Source organism: Tiliqua scincoides, chromosome 4 (assembly GCF_035046505.1).
Source record: "Tiliqua scincoides isolate rTilSci1 chromosome 4, rTilSci1.hap2, whole genome shotgun sequence".
NCBI lineage: Eukaryota > Metazoa > Chordata > Lepidosauria > Squamata > Scincidae > Tiliqua > Tiliqua scincoides.
The window spans coordinates 71,484,926-71,507,911 of NC_089824.1; the positions used below are offsets into that span (position 1 = coordinate 71,484,926).

At 42.6% G+C, this 22,986-nt stretch overlaps 1 protein-coding gene across 6 annotated transcripts in view; it reads left to right on the top strand.

Annotated features, from left to right (window-relative positions):
* The window catches only part of LOC136649568 (probable 2-ketogluconate reductase), a 27,793-nt gene extending 6,724 nt beyond the window's left edge, over window positions 1–21,069 (top strand). For 2 of the 6 annotated variants that reach the window (XM_066626297.1, XM_066626296.1), the window contains 3 exons: window positions 576–754; window positions 2,436–2,532; window positions 4,755–5,461. In XM_066626297.1, coding sequence (XP_066482394.1) covers window positions 576–754; window positions 2,436–2,532; window positions 4,755–4,911 — 433 coding nt within the window. In that variant the 3' untranslated portion in view covers window positions 4,912–5,461. Of the gene's footprint in view, window positions 1–575; window positions 755–2,435; window positions 2,533–4,754; window positions 5,462–8,276; window positions 8,378–8,530; window positions 8,767–9,200; window positions 9,586–14,122; window positions 14,295–16,578; window positions 16,758–18,484; window positions 18,582–20,773 lie in introns of those variants that run through there. The other 4 variants (XM_066626301.1, XM_066626299.1, XM_066626300.1 and 1 more) reach the window with 4 other exon arrangements.
* Window positions 21,070–22,986: the final 1,917 nt, after the last annotated feature.

Here is a 22,986-nt window from a genome sequence, read left to right on the forward strand (position 1 = left end):
AGCATTAGTGACAAAGCTGAGGAAGTACAAGGGTCAGAGAGAAGAGCTTAAGGCCCAAATTTTAACCCACTTTCCAGCACTGGCATAGCTGTGCCAATGAGATGCGTACTGCTTCCTGCATTTGGGGGGCACTCACGGAGGCCTCCTCAAAGTCAGGGAATGTTTGTTTCCTTACCTAGGAGCTGCATTGCCCTTATGTCAGTGCTGGAAAGTGGGTTAAGATTGCGCCCTTAGTCTCACTTTTGGATTATCCAAAGTGGGAGGGATGATTAAAAGATTATCTAGTCAATTAGTCAATTTCTTGGCTGCTCACCAAATTGTAGTTCTTTGCTGGATGTTGGTAATTGCCAAGAAATACATTTCAGTTATTTGAACAGGTTCTTAGAAATGGTGGTCCACGGCTGGCATGAGAAGAGTTTATATCTGACTCCCATCCAAAATATCCCAATAGAAGACATTTCCTGACCACTATGATCAGTATTTACTGTTTATCATTGTAATTGTGGGGAGAAGGGCGCCAATTGTTTCCTGTAACCAAGAACCTGTTGAACAGGGCATCGTTATTTATCTATCAGGAAAGAAGATGAAGAACTGATTGTGGGCGCCTGCTACTGTCAGAAGATAGATGACTTGCTCCAACAGTCTGACTTTGTGATGCTGGTTGTAAACCTTACACCACAGACATACAAACTGATTGGAAAAAGGGAACTAGAGCTGATGAAACCCACAGCCACTCTTATAAATATCTCTAGAGGTTGGTCACAGAACACTGCTTTGAAGAATATATTTAAACCAGGAGCATTCTCCAGCTTTCAGAGAACAGTAACAAGTTGATCAATGCATTATGATTTGTCTATTCACACAAATAATGTGGAAAAGGTAGCAAAACAGTTGGATGAATGTGGAAACCCAAATTTGAAATGGGGTAGTGCTTTTGTGTTGAAAAAGTGTAGCAAGGGGAGAATAAGTGTCTGTTAAATAGCTAAATAGCAGGATTGTTATCCTTTATAGCGCTACAGGCTAAATATTTTTTCTCTCCAGAATTTCAATGACAACTTATTCAGTTGGAACCAGAGGCATATCTAGGGTATGACAGATAGGGCACATGCCCTGGGTGCCACTAGAGGGGGGGCTGCACTGAACAGCACCTTCCTGGCCAACTCTCGGTTTCCACCAAGCCACTGCAAACCGCCATGCGTAGTGCTGTGTTTGGGGAACTGCAGCGGCTCAGCAGAAGCCGAAAGTCAGCTGGGATGCTGCCAGAGAAGGAACAGGGCCGCAATCACAGTGCAAAGCCACTGCCACCCTCCTTTGATCCTGGAAGTGACATCATGGTGCCGCATGATGTCACCACCCCAGGTGGTACTGCCCCTATATATGCCTCTGGTTGGAACATCTATTTACAAAAAGAGTTAGATGCTATTGCAGGATCTAATAAACGAAGAATGATTTGTTGTATGGAGCAAGTTCAAATGTTAAATAATCCAACACCTTGGCTACATGACAAATGGATGAAAGTGCAAACCCAATTAGAGATGTATTAGGCGTAGAAAGGAATACAGAAGCTGATATAGAATCACCTCAGTACAACAAATGGCAGTGCAGGCATGCCCTGGTATCTCTGGGGGTTCTGTTCTGAACACCCCCACAGATACTGGGGATCTGTGGATACTAGGGGCAGCCTTTGAAAAGATAGGGAAAGAGGAGAAAGCTAAAAAAAATAGCTCTGTTTACCTAACTGCAGCAAAACCTCTGAGTTTTCAGGGCTGCAGGCAGTCTTCTGAACTGCCTTCCGCCTCTTCCTGGTTGCTCCGAGGTTCCTCACTTTCCCCAATCTCACCCAGAATGTATCGCGATGCATTCTCTTTCTGGTCATGATGCATTCTGGGGCGACATTGGGGAAGGGAGGAACCTTGGAGCAAAATAACGTAGGCTTATCCATCTACCAGATACAGTTGCATCAATTCCGGAGAAACTTATCCCTTACCACTAATTGGTGGTGGTGTTGAGAAAGTTGGGAAAATCTTGTTGCATCTATTATGGCAACATCAGACAGCGGCTTGTTTCTAGAAGCAGGTTGTGGATCATATTAGGATGACTTAGACTATGAATTAAGATTTAATTTTGGAAGAGTTCTCCAGAGAGGTCTTTTGATGAACTCCCAGAAAGCCGTCATTACACAGACCTCATTTTTGGAATAGGTATTGAAGGGATGGAAAGATATGTAAATAAGTAAATAATTATATATGCCCTAAAATAGTACAAAATCTACACCAAAAAACCTGAATTGGGTATTACAATATGAACAAGTTGAGCTGAACTGTGATGTAATTTCTTCTAATATCTTATTCTCAATTTGTTGTTAGAAAAGTTTTCCTTTTCCATATCATGTATCTTTAAAAATCTTAGGAACAAGTATTGTGATTTTCACACAGGGCCAGTTATAGACCAAGATGCACTTGTGGAAGCTCTCCAATCTGGTGTTATTAAAGGTGTAGCTATGGATGTCACTTATCCTGAACCGCTGCCCAGGTAAAGAGCTGTTTATCTACAAATGCTTACACCTGCAAAGATTGTGGAAAAGCACAGGAGAACATAGGTGCAGAAGTTCAGACTGGCATGTCTGTCTTCTACTGTAGTATGCATTAGGAAGCATGTTTGGAGAAGCTACACAATGCACTTTATCCCTCCATTCCAGAAGACTGAAACCAAGGGGCAGTAGATGGATCACATAGGTAGCTGGTATGGAAATGTTAAAATTGGAATTGTAAGCTTGAATTCATGGTTTACAAGGCAATCCTATTGTTTTGCACTGCATCAGGCACAACATCATAGCCACACTGGCTTTATGCTGGCATCACAGTCATGATCCTGTGCAAGAAATTCCCAACAAGAAATTAGACAGTCAAATGATACCAGAAGAAACTAGAATATGACAGTAGCAGTTGTTCCCACATCTTTCATGGCAACTCTGCTGCCATTCACTAATCACAACGTTGCACACTCACACATCACCCATCTACCCATCCATCAACCCATCTACCCATCCACCCATGCCATTGAACGTGCTTCTTCCCACACACAAGTAAGGAGTTTGCAGCACCTTCCCTACATCAGCCCAATGGTGCAGTTGGCAGTAGTAGACAGTTGCAGCCACAAGCGCCATGCTTCCCCTCAGTTAGGGGTTTCATTGAGTAGCAGTCACATGGTAGTAGCCTTTTAATAACTAGCCGGGGCCAGATAGGAAATGAAGGAGTGCCATTCTACTCACAACAGGCAATCAGCCTGCTAGCTCTGCAGAGCTCTCTGCTATGGGGATGGATCTGAGGTCTACTGTACCCCACACAGACAGTTGTCAGAATACTCCATGCATATTTGTATTAGTGTTTGTGTAGGGCCAACAAACATTTTGCAAGTGACAAGGCCACACAGACAAGGAGGAATGAACTCATACAAGGCAACCAAAGGTGCTGCCTGATAGTTCAGTATGAGAAAGTACTGCAATAGGAGACAAGAAATATGGCTCAAGCCTTAACTGATCACATTTTTTCACTTACACCACTTTTTTTACGGATATAACATTTATGCTGATGTCACAGCAGTACTGACTTCTATGTGAGCATAGGAAACCAACTACAGGTTAATCTTTCTCTCCTATTCTCCCAGCTTTGCCCATTGTCTCCCCGTTGTACTAGCACTGCAATGCTGGCATAGCACTTGTGCCATGGTCATGTACTGCTGGTGCAAGAATGGTGAACCACAACTATAAATCCACTCGAATCCAAGCCAACAAATCTTTGGACTCCACTGGGGCAGAGATACTTGAGACCAACCCTATTCAGTAGGCATAAACTGAGGATTGCTCTGTTAGGGCCCAATCTTCAGCACCAACACTGAGCTTCAGCACTGGGTGTTGCAAACATGCTGTAAGGCACACCCGCAGCACCCAGAGAGGAGGGGCTGCCGATGCTGGGCCAGTGCCATTTGGTGCTGAGCCTCAGTGCCATGTGGAGGGCCAGCCAGTGCTCCAGCAGCACCAGCCAGTGGTAAGTAGTTTAGGAGCAGGGAGTGGGTGGAATGGGGCGGGAAAGGAACCAGAGCAGGAGGGGGGGGTGGGACCAGTGGAGCTCTACTCAGAATCACTGGTGCAGACTTGAGAAGCCCCATTGTGGGACTTGGAGCTTTCCCCAAGGAGACCTCCAGCAGCCTTGGCAGTGCTGCTGGATGCAGCAGTAGCCGTTTTGGCACCACTGCACCTGGCAGAGCTGCCAGCTTCAGGCTGCCCATCTCCTGAAGTTTTTGTTGAACAATCACTGGAAACAAATGTTAACTACTGGGCCTGAGTTTGAGGAGTGCACTTGCTTTTTTTAAAAGACATTTGGCTCTAGTGCACTGCTATAAGGAAAGTTATAATACTAAAGATTGCCTTTCTTCCTAAGAATGTGGTAACTTTTGTTTATTAAATTGTACATTTCAAGTACTTCCTTTAACATGTCAAAATGTTTCCAAGACTGATATTTTGGTAATATGGAAATATATTTGCGTTTAAATCATTTAGAAGTCAGATGATTTGTTAACAAAAACCCTTTAGTGGACCACTCTAAGGCTGCAATCCTTTTCACTTTCCTATGCTCCATTTTATGCAGTGGAACATAGGATTGTGCAGTTAGTACTGTACTTTTGTTAAAGTACTTTGTTTGGATTAATATCTCTATGTAGCTAAAACCCTTGTCTTTTTTTCATTATTTTTTCAGAGATCATCCATTATTAAAATTAAAGAATGTTATCATAACACCTCATCTTGGTAGTAAAACACACAAAACCGCCTACATGATAACAGAGGAAGCTGTAGAAAATATACTGGCTGCCCTATGGGGTCTCCCAATGCCCAGTGAAGTGTTCCCTGGCTAAACTTGCTGGAGGGCATCACCCATAACAATACAAAATTATTCTACAATGCTTTCCAGGGCAATGAAGATATTGTCAGAGATGTATAGATTCTCTCTGAATATCACATGTGCTTACTGCTTTGCCTTACTTCACATGCTTAATGTTCCAACAATGCTTGAATGTGTTCAGAACTTTTTACTCTTGAACAGCTGCTTTGCTTAAGACTTGCAGACTTCCTAATAATTTGTGGTTAAACTGAGATTTTGCTACCTTGTGATACTCAAAGTGGTTTTCTCCCACATTCAACGAATATCCTGAAAGTTTGTCTGGTTGCTTTTTTATAAGGTGAAAAATAAATATTATCCTCTGTAATCTTTAAACCACATGAAAGAGTTTAAGTGCTTGACTGCAGTTCTAACTTGACATTGTGTATGTAATTCAGTATGAACATGTACATCAATCTCAACATATACTGTTCTATATAATTTCTACATGTCTAGCTTGCTTGACAACAATTATTTCTTAAACTCTGTATCTCCATATTACAGTAATCACTCCTGGACTATAACACCTTGAGGAAAATATGTAGCAATCTTTAGTTGAATAAAATGAAAGTTACCTTAAAGACAAGGTCTTCAAAGTACATAAAGATGTTAGTCAATTATTTTCAGAATTAAAAGATGGGGGGGCAGTGACAGAAATACTATGAACCTTTTTGGAAAACAAATTCTACCACATCTGTGACACCGAATGTGCACACATTGATTTACTGTCTTTTTTCTAATTCAGTGCCTATATCAGCAGACTCCTTTGCAGAAGCCTTCCTCTCAGCGATTCACGTAGTGGCACAGCTCTCAAACAACCTGAATTTTTCTCCCCAGGTCCTCCATTTCACCCTCTCAGACTTATGGTTCAGGAGCAGAGTTCCCTTATCTTTTCTGGTGTCTTACAATAAGTGGGACTTAGAAGCTGCAATATTCATTTAGATATCAAATTTCCAAATCTGTGCTTTGAGGTGATTTGACAAGTAACTGTAAAGAGCAAACTCATCATTGCTTTTTGCAGAGTCCAGGGGCCCAGTCCTATCCAACTTTCTAGTGTGATGCAGCCCTGAGGCAAGGGAACAAATGTTCTCTTACCTTAAGGATGCCCCTGCTTGTCCCCTTGGCATCGCTGTATCAGTACTGGAAAGTTGGATCAGAATGGGCCCTAAAACAGGTAATGTTTATTTCTTTTAGGGTCAAAAAAGAAAGACAGAAACCTTTCGCAACCCAGAAATGTGGATTTTGAATCTAACTCCAGCTCTAGTTTTAGCATTGTTTTTAGAGTGCTGGTACAGTATTTGCAGGGTGAGCAGATGCAATGGAGGACAGAGTGCCTATACCTTTAACTATGGTAGAGAAGAGGGAATGTTGGTGGGTGCAGCTCTTTAAACCCTTCCATGTTGAGCTGCACCTGCCAACATTTCCTCTTCTATACCATGGTTAAAGGTATAGGCACTCTGACCTCCAATGTATCTGGTCACCCTGAGTTTTTGTCTTTTCTGCTGCTTCTGGTCTATGTGGGACCTCTGAAAGGCAGCAGACTCTTTAAAACAGTGCAATTGATGGTAACAGTCTTAATTGTAAGGTGTTACCAAAAAGGGCTGTTTTGTTTTAAGGGGAATTATTACAGTGCCCTCATTGGAAACTGCAAGATCGCAGGCTGGATAACAAGACGGCATAATGCAGAGAGATTCCCTTTAGTTCAAAGAGGAGACTGAGAGAAAGATAACTTTCAGTAAAAGATTATATTTTTATTACAAAGCACACAGGTAAACATAATGCACGTGAAAAGTGATGAGCCTTGGTCCTAGTACTTGGACCTAATGTACCTAACTTTCATGGTGGTTTGCATGTAGAGTGTATTTGGTGCATCTGAGTAGATTAGAAAAAGGGAAAGGTTTTAGGGAAGGATTTTAGGGGTCCCTGGTCTGCATAACCCAGTTGCTGACAAAAGATGGGGAGAGAAGGGGAGAAAAGGGGGGGAGGGAAAAGGTTCCAGACGCAGATGGATGGGAGGGGGGAAGAGTCCTATGGAGGAAGACCTCTGCCTTGGAGGGGCAGCTAGAGAGAGAGCTAGCAAGTGCCAGGGAGCCCTCTCTTAAAGAGGGGATTTTCCAAAACAGGCTGAGCTGGGTGGTACTTGGGAATAAGTTCATAGGGAAGTGGATTTGGCAGTTATCAGCAAAATCAATGGGGTCTGTGGCTGGCTTAAACAATACCATGAATCATCAACACAAGAAGGCAGATCCCGTTTGCATACAGGGCAAATGTGTTGAGTAAGCCATGCATATATGGCAAACGGTTGAGTAGATGCTGTTCCAGAACCACCTTTCAGAGCAGGATACCATAGCCTTTGGAGACTGAAGGTTGCCAACATGAGTACTTAAGAGTGAGTTACAACAATAAAATGAATAGGAGCTACTATGTCAGACTTCTTCCTACAATGTATGAGCCAGGAGGTGGATTTAAGATGCATATAACCACAGGGAAGTGGAGGTGACTTGACCTGATTGTGAGAAGTTTAAATGTGTTTGCATAAACAGTGATTGGATTAGGAGACACAATGATTGCGTTAAACAAATGATTTGCTCTTCCAGACTCATTTACCCTCGGGAGGGGGATGTTGTCACCATGAGCTTGACTTGACTCCTTTGTGGCCTGTATGGGAAGTTTGGCCTGTATATTTTAGTCCATAATAACATAACCAGATATAATATCACAACTTAAAAGGAAAAAGGGGATTTTCACGTAACAAAGGGTCTTTAACTGTAAGGCAGTGTTCTCAAACTGTAGGTTGGAACCCACTAGGTGGGTCACGAGCCAATTTCAAGTAGTCCCCATTCATTTCAATATTTAGTTTTAGTACATTAGACTTGATGCTACCAGGGCATATGGCTGCATTTGGGGAAATGTTACAGATCTCTACTTTGAACAAGCTACTATGTATATGCTTCTAACAATGATAGTCAATGGGGCTTACTCCTGGGTAAGTGTTGGTAGGATTGCAGCCTAGGATTGTTAAAACTCTTCCTGCTTGATGATGTAACTTCTGGTCATGATATCACTTCTGGTGGGTCCTGGCAGATTTTCATTCTAAAAAGTGGGTGCCAGTGCGAAAAGATTGAGAACCACTGCTGTAAGGGATGGTAATGCTCTTTACCCAGAAGTCAGACCTGTGAGTTCAGTCAGTGTGGGATTGACTCTTCAGAAAGTAAGCTGAAGAATTGCCACCCTAGATTTGTTCCACACTCTGGCTGGCTAGTCCCTGGTTTCAAATGTCACCCAATAGAACTGCCTTATGCAAATACAACAGAGGAATGCTGTTGGGAGCAAAGGGTCAGTCTGTGCAGAAAAAAGGAAACAAAAAAGAGATTTTCCCTGTAGCAGTTCAGTCGCACCAGCAGTGATTCTTTCCCAAGGACAAGAGAAGAAGCCTTGCAGGAGTGGGTGTCAGCTGCAATAGTGGTATTTGTGTTTTAAAGGGGGGAGGAAGGAACTGCAGGGTGCAGTGCTGAAAGAGGAGTGGCACAACACGCCAAGCACCAGTTCCAAGGTTGATGGGGTGGAGCAGGGAGGGATTTTGTCGGAAGCAGTGTTTGCAGCAGCGACGATCAAAGGGCCTCATTCCAGTTTATATCACAAGATAAGGTCCAAAGGGCTGCATTCCAGATTATAAGAAAAGGACATGAAGGCAGGGAGGGCACCTCCAAGGCTACAGCATAAAAGCCTCCTCCTGTCCTAGAAAGGCTGTTAGAATCCTGGATTACATGGCCCTGATGTAGCTTTGCATGTGCTTATCCTGCTCACCTTGGTGTAGAACTCCTGCAGTGCAGTAAGTACTAGTACTTGGCTTCTCCCCCCTCCCTTTCGTATTTCTACACTCACACCACAAGCCATTACTTTGTGATGGACTCCAGTGAGCTCCCTCTCCAAAGTTCTAGCCCAGGGGTGTGCAAACTTTCAACTGTAGGGATCCTGGCCATTTAACAATTGTATAGGAGAGAGAATTTCAGCAGGTGCAGCTTGTCATTTGTGAGACAAGTTGTACCTGCTGAAATTCCCTCTTCTATACAGTTGGTAAAGGTCCAGGATCCCTGAAGGTAAACGTTTGCCCACCCCTAATCTAACCAGACAGAAGGAGATCCCAAACTGGCCAGTGTTGCTATGCTGTTAGTAACAGTGCATGCCTCCAAATGTATCATAAAGTGCCACTCTCCTCCCATTAGTAAAAATGTATTTGTTTTAACTGTGACTCTCTTTTTATAGACCATGGACCAGCAAGGGTGCCCTTATACACTCATAGAAGTGATAGGAGGTGCACAGGGGGTTTATGAAACCCATGTGGAGTTCCTGCAGAAACATCTGAAGCTTGTCACCATGAAGGAATTTCTGGAAAACAAAGAAGCCCTTGGCCCTAAAATCCAGGCCATTTTCATGTGGTGGAAAAAGCCCGAAGCTAACAAGGAGCTCTTGCAAAGCTTGCCTAACTTAAAGGTGATTGCAAACTCGGGTGCAGGAATGGATCACTTGGATCTGAAACTGATCTCCAGCTTTGGTGTGAAAGTTGCCAATACTCCTTTTGCAGTTTCCGATCCTACAGCAGACTTGGGGATGGCTTTAATGTTGGCATCCACTCGGAGGATTGTAGAAGGTACAGTTCAGCTTGCTGGTTCACTTTAAAAAATGCTGTGTGGAATAAATTGTGTGTGGTTTTTATCTGTTGGCAAACTTCAGTCTTGAAAGACTATGGTATCGTGCTCTGAAAGGTGGTTCTGGAACAGCGTCTAGTGTGGCTGAAAAGGCCAATTCGGGAGTGACAATCCCTTCCACACTGGGAGCAAGTGCAGTCTGTCCCTGGTCTGTCTCCCTGGCTATGGGCCTTCCTTCTTTGCCTCTTAGCCTCAGACTGTTGGCCAAGTGTCTCTTCAAACTGGGAAAGGCCATGCTGCACAGCCTGCCTCTAAGCGGGCCACTCAGAGGCCAGGGTTTCCCACTTGTTGAGGTCCACTCCTAAGGCCTTCAGAGATCCCTCTTGCAGATGTCCTTGTATCGCAGCTGTGGTCTACCTGTAGGGCGCTTTCCTTGCACGAGTTCTCCATAGAGGAGATCCTTTGGGATCCGGCCATCATCCATTCTCACGACATGACTGAGCCAACGCAGGCGTCTCTGTTTCAGCATCAGAGAATGGAATTTCTTTCAGTCAATGTCTTCGTAAAACATTTCCAAACAGGAATATGAACTACGACACATTTTCCAACCTTGAAAACAGCTGTCTGTTTTTAAAGTATAGATAGTACAAACAGCTGTTTTAAAAGTACAATTACAGTCTATTGTACTTTGCAAACAACTGACATGAATAAGTTGTTTCTCACGTTCTACAACCATCTCATTAGTGAGCCTAGAATCAGACATTAATTCATGCAAGGAAATCTATGTATACCTTTGGCAGGTGTGAATAAAACAGCCACCCACATTTCTTTCCTGTCTTCTTTGCTTGATTTCCTGCAAAATATGTACTGTACCAGTATGTTGGCAGTGTAGTTCCCTGCATGAGTTGGAGGATGACCAATTTCATTGGGAATCTGTTCTTGAGAGGGTTTCTGTGTTTTTAACAGGCAGAAATTTAGCAGCTTATCCACATTATAATTTCTGCATATCAGTCATGCAGTCATTTCTGTGAAAAGTGTAGGAACTGTACTCCCCCCCCCCAAAAAAAAACCTGATAGTCCTACCAACTAATTCAATGAAAGTGGATCACAAATAGCCACATTCAGTGGGGGGAGGGGGAGGATTTAAGATGCATCCATGCAGGTATTGAATGAGAAATGTGATGATTTCTTACTTTTGGAAGTGCCACGTATTGTTTTACAAAAGAAAACTGAGTCAGAGTGGCTGCAAGGTTGTCATAACTATTAGTGACATAATCTCATGTTCTGTAACCAGGTCACAAGTAGATTAGTATCCCCCCATTCCAAGCAGTTAGCACAAATTTTAGAACTGATCTCATTTAGCAGTATCATGTCTCAGCATCCTTCATAGTCTGAATTACTTTACACTGAAAATAAAGTATTGTATCTTTGAGTATTGCCCCAGGTTAAAACTCCCAACATGTAGAAAGTTACATTGGGGGAAAGGAGTCTAGTCTAGCCTCCTGTAGAGTATTTTTACTTGGGAAAGAAAAAGTGTAGACCCTTCCCCCCCTTTCATCAGTCCAAGAAAAGCATAGTCACATTATTTTGCTGTCCAATATATTAACCCTTTCAAAAGTTCCATCAAAAAATTGTACCATCTTTCCAACCCTTAGCAGATTTGATGACAGAAAAACTTGTTTATGATTACAGTATCATTTAATTTCTATGACTTCTTTCCCAAATCTAACTGGCAGTGTTCACGGGGAGGGGGGGGGAACAGCTAGCATTCTTGCAGGGCTTACTTTTAGCTCAAATACAGCATGGACATTTGTTCAGTACCATGGCCCAGCTGTGAACCATGCAAAGTAATGAACAGTACACATGATAGTGCCCTTCCCTGACAATTGCAGAAGCCTCCAAACATTGAGGCTGAGAGAGTATCTCTTCTAGGCAGTTTTTGAGCCCTTTAAAATTGTATTTTAAAAATAAGAACATAAGAACAGCCCCACTGGATCAGGCCATAGGCCCATCTAGTCCAGCTTCCTGTATCTCACAGCGGCCCACCAAATGCCCCAGGGAGCACACCAGATAACAAGAGACCTCATTCTGGTGCCCTCCCTTGCATCTGGCATTCTGACATAGCCCATTTCTAAAATCAGGAGGTTGCACATACACATCATGGCTTGTAACCCGTAATGGATTTTTCCTCCAGAAACTTGTCCAAAACCCTTTTAAATTTGTCCACCCTTTTAAATTTGACGCCATCACCGCATCCTGCAGCAAGGAGTTCCACAGACCAACCACACGCTGAGTAAAGAAATATTTTATTTTGTTTGTTCTAACTCTCCCAACACTCGATTTTAGTGGATGTCCCCTGGTTCTGGTGTTATGTGAGAGTGTAAAGAGCATCTCCCTATCCACTCTGTCCATCCCCTGCATAATTCTGTATGTCCCAATCATGTCCTCCCTCAGGCGCCTCTTTTCTAGGCTGAAGAGGCCCAAACGCCATAGCCTTTCCTCATAAGGAAAGTGCCCCAGCCCAGTAATCATCTTAGTCGCTCTCTTTTGCATCTTTTCTGTTTCCACGATGTCCTTTTTGAGATGCGGCAACCAGAATTGGACACAATACTCCAGGTGTGGCCTTACCATTGATTTGTACAACAGCATTATAATATTAGCCGTTTTGTTCTCAATACAATGTTCTCTATGTTCCCAAGCATAGAATTGGCCTTCTTTACTGCTGCCGCACACTGGGTTGACACTTTCATCGACCTATCCACCACCACCCCAAGATCTAATCTGTCACAGACAGCTCAGAATCCATCAGCCTATATGTAAAGTTTTGATTTTTTGCCCCAGTGTGCATGACCTTACACTTACTGACATTGACACGCATCTGCCATTTTGCTGCCCATTCTGCCAGTCTGGAGAGATCCTTCTGGAGCTCCTCACAATCACTTCTGGTCTTCACCACTCGGACAAGTTTGGTGTCGTCTGCAAACTTAGCCATCTCACTGCTCAACCCTGTCTCCAGGTCATTTATGAAGAGGTTGAAAAGCACCGGTCCCAGGACAGATCCTTGGGGCATATCGCTTTTCACTTCTCTCCATTGTGAAAATTTCCCATTGACACCCACTCGCTGTTTCCTGGTCTTCAACCAGTTCTCAATCCATGAGAGGACCTGTCCTCTAATTCCCTGACTGTGGAGTTTTTTTGTATCCTTTGGTGAGGGACCGTGTCAAACGCCTTCTGAAAGTTCAGATATATAATGTCTACAGGTTCTCCCACATCCACATGCCTGTTGACCTTTTCAAAGAATTCTATAAGATTCGTGAGGTAAGACTTACCCTTACAGAAGCCATGCTGATTCTCCCTCAGCAAGGCCTGTTCGTCTATGTGTTTTGAGATTCTATCTTTGATGAGGCATTCCACCATCTTACCTGGTATAGATGTTAGGCTGACCGGCCTATAGTTTCCCAGGTCCCCCCTCTTTCCCTTTTTATTATTATTATTTTTTATTATTTTATTAATTTGTACCCTGCCTTTTTGCCCAACGGGCACACAAGGCGGCTTTTTAAAGATAGGTGTGGCATTTGCTATCCTCCAATCTTCTGGCACCGTGGCCATTTTGAGGGACAAGTTGCATATTTTAGTCAAGAGATCAGCTACTTCATTCTTCAATTCCTTAATAACTCTTGGGTGGATGCCATCAGGGCCTGGTGACGTATTGGTCTTTAATTTATCAATGAGGTCTGAAACATCTTCTCTTTCAACCTCTACCTGACTTAATTCCTTGGTCAGGAGGGGCCGTTCATGCAGCGGTATCTGCCTGAGGTCTTCTGCCATGAAGACAGATGCAAAGAACTCATTTAATTTATCTGCCATCTCTAAGACTCCTTTTATCTCCACTTTCCCTCCCTCACCATCCAGAGGGCCAACCGCTTCTCTGGCGGGTTTCCTGCTTCTAACATATTTGAAGAAGCTTTTATTATTCCCCTTAATGTTGCTGGCCATGCGTTCCTCATAGTCTCTCTTGGCCTCCCGTATCACCTTCTTACATTTCTTTTGCTACAGTTTATATTCCTTTTTATTCTCCTCATTAGGGCAAGACTTCCATTTATGGAAGGAAGCTTCCTTGCCCTTTACAGCCTCTCTAACTTGGCTGGTTAGCCATGCGGGCACCCTTCTGGATTTAGTGGAACCCTTTTTTCTTTGTGGTATACACCTCTGCTGGGCCTCTATTACTGTTGTTTTAAGCAGCCTCCATGCACTCTGGAGAGATTGGACTCTTTTTACCTTCCCTTTCAACCTCCTTCTAACCACCCTCCTCATTTGAGGGAAGTCCGCCCATCGGAAGTCAAGCGTTTTTGTGAGAAGAAATAGAGCATGTTGTGGGTTTTTTTTCCTGGTTCAGAGAGGCAACTCTATTGAAACACAATCCAGAGCTATTAAAACCAGAAAATGTAACTGTTGTGATTTCATTGGGATGTAGATTGCATCTTTGGTTTGTTGTGATTAAATTAACTTTTTCTAACTTTTGTCTACTTAAATTTCTAGGTCATCAGATTGCATTTTCCCCTCACACTAAATGTTTTAATGTTGACTGGCTGGGAGAAGATGTCACAGGAGCTACTCTGGGTATAATTGGAATGGGCTCCATTGGATATAAAGTGGCCCAGAGAGCCAAAGCTTTTGAAATGAAAATTCTTTATCATAATAGGAATCGGAGGTAAACTTCTATTCTGATCAAATTGTTCATACATTCACCCTGTTTATACTCTGGGTTTCCCAACTGTACCCCTGTACTATCATGTTGACATCCTTCAGTCTCGGAAGACTATGGTATCACACTCTGAATAGTGGTTCTGGAACAGTGTCCTCTCCAGTACGCGAAGCCTGGGTAAAGTAGATAAGGAGGATAGACTGTTACCCATGCAGCAAATCCCCCCTCTCCACATCGCTGAAATAGTCCAATGGAAAGGCAGAAGCCAATACGGTTGATTCCAGCGGTGTCGCAGGAGTTGCTAGAATGTGACTGTGTTCAGCCGTGAACTGCCTCAGGGACACCGGCTCCGGATTTTGACTCGAGGTTGACTCCTGAAGCCTCTTCCATAACTGGACGTAGCCACAAGGCAGTGGAGGTTTGGGATCAGAGTTTTCCTTCTCTCAGATGAGTTGCCTTCCCAGGCTAACCAGTCCCACCTACCCGGTGGCTGTTTAGTCACCTCTTACGACAAGTACAGCCAAACTGAGAGCCTATTCTTATCCCCAGCCCCCAGGGGGATAAGATGACAATGCTGACAGACTGAGAGAGGATGTACTAACACCTGCACCCCTGTACTAACTTCAGCATTAACTAATTCCTTCCATAGTATTGGCACACAAAGGTCCATTGTGCAATTCCATTCCAGGTTACCATTTGTGATGCAATAAGCGCCCAATAACATTGGGCCATTAGTCCTTTTGAAGTAATGGGACATTTATCAAGACTTAACCTTAGCTGGGTTGAGACCATTGTTGGATCCAAACTGGGTATGATATGATATCTCTTACAGATTTTTTATTTTTAAGTTAAAAACAGCTTGGGGTGGAACTCAGATCAGAATCATGTTGCTCTTCCCCTCCGCTTCCATATTTTTTTCTACAAAAAAAAAGAATACAAAAATCAGTGCAAGATTCCCCCTCACTTTTCCCTTTGTTTTCACAATTTAAATTGTCTTTCTAGATGCTTTTTCCCCCTCATGAGTAGAAAGAAGTACTGTATATAGTAGCAATAAAGAAGTATCTACTCCTGTCTTCCTCCATTATGATTGCTGTAAACTTTAAAAAAAAAAACCTGGGGGCTGGGGACAAGAATAGGCTCTCAGTTTGGCTGTAATTGTCGTAAGAGGCAACTAAACAGCCACCACGTAGGTGGGACTGGTTAGCCTGGGAAGGCAGCTCATCTGAGAGAAGGAAAACTCTGATCCCAAACCTCCACTGCCTTGTGACTACGTCCAGTTTTGGAAAAGGCTTCAGGAGTCAACCTCAAGGCAAAATCCGGAGCCAGAGTCCCTGAGGCAGTTCACGGCTGAACACAGTCACATTCTGGCAACTCCTGCGATGCCGCTGGAACCAACCGTATTGGCCTCTGCCTTTCCATTGGACCATTTCAGCAACGTGGAGAGGGGGTATTTGCTGCATGGGTAACAGTCTATCCTCCATATCTACCTTACCCAGGCTTCGTGCACTGGAGAGGACACTGTTCTGGAACCACTATTTCAGAGTGTGATACCATAGTCTTCCGAGACTGAAGGATGCCAACATAAAACTTTAAAAATACTTTCTGGACATCCTGATCACAGTTCTTCCCCCCATGTCTATTTTGGCTCTAAGTAGTGCAATTCCCCACCTTGTAGAGTTATCAGTTTTTCTTCTGGTGTCTGCAAATTACACTAATAACAGCTGCTTGATTGCAAAAATTAAGAGGCTATTTTATGACATGGCGTTAAATGGAAACTCTGAAAATCAGAGTTCTGGCTTTTTCTGTGGGCTGACATTTTCACCATCAGACAACCTCTGAGAATTTCATCTCCTTCTGCCCCTTCCCATTAGAAGGAAAAACCTAAATTCCAACTTGGATGGTGTTTCAGCTACTAAAGACCAGAAGAGACTGCTCTAGATTTCTGTATGTATGCATACTATATTGTACTTTGCATGAATTTTAATTGTAAGATGCTTTCCAACTTTGATTGGAAAGTATGGTGAGTACAAATGAATGAATATTATCACCTGCTACTCTAGATCAAGCACTCTTTATAGGCACATCTCAGTGCCCAGCCAAAAAGTAGTCAATTTTTATAAGTTGACAAGCATAACTTTTCTATATAGTGTTGTATTTACAGGCCATCTTTGCATAAAATTGTTACCAAAAAATCTGAATTTTTAATCTAGATTTTTAAATATAATTATAGACCTACAGAAAAAAAAAACCACAAACTTACTGATCAGAGTTAAATTTCTGTTTCCTGCAGAAATGAAGCAGATGAACAGGCAGTTGGTGCTATTTATTGCCAAAAGATGGAAGATCTACTGCAGCAATCTGACTTTGTGATGCTAGTTACAAGGCTAACACCTCAAACATACAAGTTGATTGGGAAAAAGGAGTTAGAGCTCATGAAACCCACAGCAATTCTCATAAACATCTGTAGAGGTAGAGTATAAAATAAGGTCTTGCCACTCTTTGAAGTGGTTGTCTTTTGGCATAAGGAGCACTGAAAATCATTGCTGTGCTTGTGACTGAGAATTTTTCAGTGAAATTTCTCTTAGAAAGGCCATCAACACCAATGCCCCTGATGTACAAGGACCTAACTCATTTTTGCCCAGCCCACAAGTCTACACATTTGGTCCCTGTTGCATATATGCATTGGGCAGAAATGGCTTAAATCAGTGTTTCTCAAACTGTGGGTCAAAACCCACTAGGTGGGTCATGAGCCAATTTCAGGTGGGTCCCCATTCATTTCAATATTTTATTTTTAATATGCTTGATGCTACCATGGTATGTTACTGCTTTTGGGGAAATGTTATACATCATCTGTACTTTTTACAGGCTACTATGTATATGGTTCTAACAATTATACTAAATAGGACTTACTCCTGGGTAAGTGTGGGTAGGGTTACAGCCTAGGATTGTTAAAAATTTTCCTGCTTGATGATGTCACTTCTGATCATGACATCACTGCTGGTGGGTCCTGACATTCTAATTCTAAAAAGTGGATCCCGGTGCTAAAAGTTTGAGAACCACTGGCTTAAATCATGAGGATAGCATTTGGGAAAAGAACTTAAGGGTATACACATGTATCATTATACATATGGTATGTGAGAATATGCTGCATTCCAGTAAGAAATAAGCATATGCTTCAATGCATGTCCAAGATTGGTGCTGCAGGTGTGTGTAGATGCCTTCCTTCATTAGGTGTTTGCTTTCTACAGAGCACATATCTGGCTTTCTGAAGGAGGGAAAGAGAAGGAGTAGTTGTGGAGGCAAGTGGGTGGACAAAGATGAAGGCCCCAACTAATCTGTTGCTTGAGGTAACTGCTTCAGTTAACCTCATGCATTGGCTGGCCCTGATAGGACAAGGTCATTTCCACCACAATAAGACTGTCCTCCCATCTTATGTTATATAGAGAAGAACTGTAATACTACTGCTTTGTAACTGAGAGTATGGCAAGTACACGAACCCTCAATTTAACAGACTAATGGGGGATGGGGTGTCCGTTATTGTCAAAAGTTTGTTAAATCCAAATGCGTTTATGATTGTGCACAAGCGCAAAATAGATATAGCTAGTTTGTAAGAAGCATGTTATTTCTGAAGTCTGTTAAATTGAGGGTTCACTATGTAGCACTACAATGTTTTCATCTGCAGTGATGCTTAGTCTACATAAATGTGAATCCCCCTACATTAAAAACAAAATGTTGAATCTCCACTATATTCTCATCCCTGAACCTCCCAAAAAAGCAAAGAGAAGAAAAAGGAGTAGCCTTTTCAATCTAAAACAACTCTAAAATTGAAGTGACATACAGGTGTCTGTAGAGGGGCTGGATTGCTTCTCTGCTTCCTGATTCAGTCAAGGCATTGTGTGGCTGAGGTGTTGATGGGAACCCTGCTGGGAAGTGCAATCCCATGTATATTTACTCCAAAGTAAGTCCCACTGTGTTCAGTGGTAAGTGTGTTTAGGATTGCAGCACTAGGGACTGTCTACAAATGCTCAGGAAGATCTCTGTCCCACTTTAGAAATGGTAGAGCCAGATGGCTCCCACACTGGACGAACATTGTGGTTTGGAGAAATTCTCATTTGATAGAGTTATATTAAGTCCCTTGTTCTCTAAATTGATGTTAAGCAATGTTCTGCTTCAGTAAACTTATTCTTTTAATTTAGGTCAAGTGGTTGATCAAGATGCATTGGTGAATGCACTCGAAAATAGAGTTATTAGGGGTGCAGCTTTAGATGTGACGGATCCTGAACCGCTACCAAGGTAAAAATAGTACAGCATGAAAGTGTTCATGTAGCTTAAAGAATACATGCTCATGTGTGTTCTTTTGGCTCAGACCTTCCTGAGATCATCTCAGTTTTGCTATTGTCAAAAGTGCCCTCTGATTCAGCTAAGATTATTTATTATAAGGTAGCTGTCCAGTTACTGAAAAACAAACCAAATGTTGTGTGTTCACTCCTGGGGTTCTTTTTGGGTAAATAACATATGTAACTACAGGTTGAGACTAATCATGTGGTTTCTTTCCAAGCACTCACATGGATGGCAAAAAATGCACTATAGCAAATCAATTTTTTTAAAAGTTTCTTTCCTCCAGTGATTTAAAAACAGCATTGCTGACCTTTGTGATGTAAGATAAGAGTCATTAAGAAGACAATCCATCAATCAGTCCTCCTCCAAGAGCTTATAAAGAGCTGAGAGCTTACACTCAGCCCCTCCCTTCACCAATGCTAAGGGATCACCTTTCTTTCATGTGCTCAGGGGGAAGGGAGGGGTCCACTGGAGAGAGAAGGACTGATGGATTGTCAGCCAGCTGCCCGCCCCCTCATTAAGGAGGCTATTGTTAAAGGACTGTTCAGTTTTTTAAACTGATTTTAAAGCATTTTTCCCCTTCTCCAGCACATTCCCCTTCTCCAGGGATCAGCACATTCCTTCTCATTTGCAGGGACCATTCATGTTGAGTCAAATCCGTGTATAAAAAATCCGTGTGTAAATAGGCTGGACTTGTAGTTTTAAATTAATTTAATTGAAAAGTTCTAAAATTGTTCAGTTGATTGCATGAACAAGGAATCATTTTAAACATTTGATGTGCAGAATACTTATGCAGTACAACTTATCAAAAGTTGCTCGTTGATCTTTAAGTTCAAATTGTAAGGTCTTTCAAGCAGACCTTTGTACTCAATCTCTGGTTTAAGGCTGGCTAATAGTACGATCTGTGCCTGTCTATTCAGAAGTAAGTTTCATTGAGTTCAATGGGATTTTCTCTCGGGTAAGTGTGTATGGTGTAGAACTGCAGCCCAAGTCAATTGTGACATCATAGCATCTATACCAATGACTACCACCATGATAACTTTATTTGCCTGTGCCCGTTGTGGCATCAGACCAGGCCAGCCAGTGCCAATCATCTGCATCCTCTGGGCTGTGAACATGCCAGCATATAAATAAATGAGCACAAGCTTGGTCTTCCCTTCTTAATTAGTTGCATTGGAGGTTGTGGTTGTATTTTTTTTAAATGCAGTAGTCTTAATTATTGTTATGTTTATCGCATTTTATATTTTGTTCCTATTTTTCTCTGTGTTATACCCTATCTTGAAAACTTCGTTTATTCAGACAGAAAGGCAGGGTATAAATTAAATATAGTTTTTTAAACCTGACAGCTGATTCATATGTCACTTTCTTGAATGTAATGCAGATATATTTTGTTCAGTTTCCTAAAAGTGCCCAGTATAGTTTCACCTGCATGTGCTGCCACTGACTGAGGTTAAGCTGGCAGCAGTGGAGTGGGGGCTTCCTCTGTACCAGCACCACAACTTTAGAACTCCCTCCCAAAAAAGTTAAGAATGGGATCTTCCCTGAGATTTTTGTGGGGTTTTTTTGTGTGTGCTATAATGGTGAGCAGTATTAGTATTTATAAAGATTCTAAGAACACAATCCAGAGCACTCTGTTGGCCAGTGCAAGTCCCTTGCGCCAGCCAAGGAGTGTCACATATGTGCCATAAGGCATGTCTGCAACAACAAGTTGGAAGGCAGGCATAAGGACATGCAGCCCCCTCTTTGCACTGGACCAAGCTTTGGTTCTGGTGAGTTTGCACTGTTGGCAGACCACTGGCATGGGGATCTGGGGAGGGGAGAACTGGAGCGTTCCAGGGCAGGTGAGCCAGGCCTGGGTGGGGAGCGGAGCCAGGATCCAGCACTTCAGCCAAATCCTTCAGCCAAATCCTTTCGCTGGAGGCATGGCCTAGTGCTGATCTGATCTGCGCTACCTCTTTATGTGGCATGGATCCAAGTAGCCTTATTTGGGCCACTGCTGCATTACCCGGGATAAGGGGAATTGATTCCCCTCACCCCAGGTTGCACCACAGCCAGCCCCAACCCCACACTAGATGCGGGACAGGCCTACTGGCCTGCCTATTCCAGCACAGATGAGGCTGTAAGTAAGTCTCTTGTTTTTCTTTCAGAGACCATGCCTTACTGAAGTTAAAGAATGTCATTATAACTCCTCACATTGGAAGTGCAACTTCACAAGCTCGCTGCCTTATGATGGAAACCATGGTTGAAAGTATCCTGGCAGGTACAAAAGGCCTCCCAGTTCCTAATGAAGTACATGCGTAAAGCATTTTGCATTGTTGGTTCTGTTTCACTGTGAAAACAAAAATCGAACCTATTTGGTGTGTTTTCTTTATTGTACCCTTCATATTGTTTTATACCAAATAGAATGAAAAACACATTTGAAAAATAAATGTGAAAAATAAAATTTTCCAATGTTTGGTTTTCTTTGCCACTTTGCTATTTATTCCAGTGCTGCTAAACATCACAAGGAACACTACCAGTGACATTTGTGCCATGACACTGTACTCCTTGAGGGAACTGCTGCATTTTCTCAGATACTAAGGTTTTCACACCTTTAGATTTCAGGAATGAGATATGATCATAAGAGAAACAATTGATGATGATGATACTTTTTACTGAATCAAATTTAACAAGACTTCCAGCCCAATCCTGACCGCTGCTGTGGCAGCAGATGCAGCAGCACCAAAACAGCTGCTGTGGCATCCAGTGGCCCCACAGAAGCCGCTGGAGAGTCTCCTTAGGGAAGGAAATGTTTGTACCCTTCCCTGAGTAAGGGTGCAAGCCCCACACTGGGGATACTCGAGTTTGTACCTGCTATTTTGCCAGCACAGACTGGAGACACTCCATGTCAGGCTTTTCAGCCTATCACGGAGGACAGGATCCAGTGGAGGAGGCCTCTGTTGGTCCTAGGCCAATCCTGCCCTCCCTGCACCCTGGAATACCTCCCCCCTGCCCTAAAGAACTGCATCACTGCCCAGCCCTGCAATGTTACATACCCCGGCGGCCATGCATTGTCCTCTTGCAGGTGCTGAGGTCCAGTGCCGATTGGCCTAGCCCAGCAACGGCACTTCCTACTTCAAGGGTGTCGGAAACATGCTTTACAGCACATTTATGAAACCTAGTGCCAGCACTGATGCTACGGGACCATAGGATTGGGCCCTTCACTTATTACCACATTTTAAGCCTCTTGATGCTTATATGGTGACTGGAAGTATTTTTACCTAAAATAAAAGCCAACATCCTTAGATGTTTGAGAAGTATTATATTAATGATACATATGGTATTTTAAAAGGGGGGGGGGCAAAGACTGTAGGTACAGTGGACAAAAATTCAGTAGTCCTGTATAATGATAATCTCCAGAACCAAGTCCTACTGAGTTAAATGGGACTCACTCCCCCTTAACAGTGCAATCTTAGATGTGTTTACTTCAAAGTTCCATTGGGTTCAGGGGGTTTACTTGCTGGAAAGTGTGTATAGGATTGTAGCTGAAGCGTACATAGATTCAGCCTTAACAAATACTTAGATACCAAAGACAATGAAAGATAAATTGGTGATAAAAAAATGGTTTGATCTGGGGGAGATTCTAGAGCTAGCACTGTGTAGCTGACAGCCCAATCCTTGGCATATCTACTCAGAAGTAAGTCCCCTAATAGTCAATGGGGCTTACTCCCAGGTAAGTGTGGATAGGATTGCAACCTTATTGTCTGCTCTTGGATCTTGAATGGTCAGCATTGAGCAACAACATTTTAGGGTTAAAATACAATATAGGGGATCTAGTTTTTCCCTTCAAAAAGTCCATTTTTAGTTGCAGAAACTTTTCCAGTTTCTGTGCTGCTTTGCAGTTCCAGACATGCAGTTACAGGGAGGAGAACAGTTACAAAAATGTGTGTAGGACATTAACGGAATTGATTGAAACTCCTGTATAAGCTAAAGCAACGAACAGTCTTGCAGCACCTTGAAAAGTCTTGTGGTGGCATAAACTTCAGGAGATTAAAACTAGGGTGTTTTTTTTGTTAAAAACACAAAACACCACTGTTTTGGTATTTAAAAACCCCCAAATAAAAACACAAAACAAAGCATTATAGTGTTTAAGATATTTTCCAGAAATTAAAATAAGATTACTTTTCCAGTTAGAAGTAATACTGTGGCTGCATCTGCTGACACTATAAACCTACCTTGTACATTTTAAAAGCAATTATAATTTATTAAAATGCACCCTTGGAATAAAAACACACAACACCACAATTTGCTATTTTAATCAAGAAATTTTGGGGAAAATATCACCCCAAAAATCCACCCCCTACTAGTAAGTTTTAAGAGC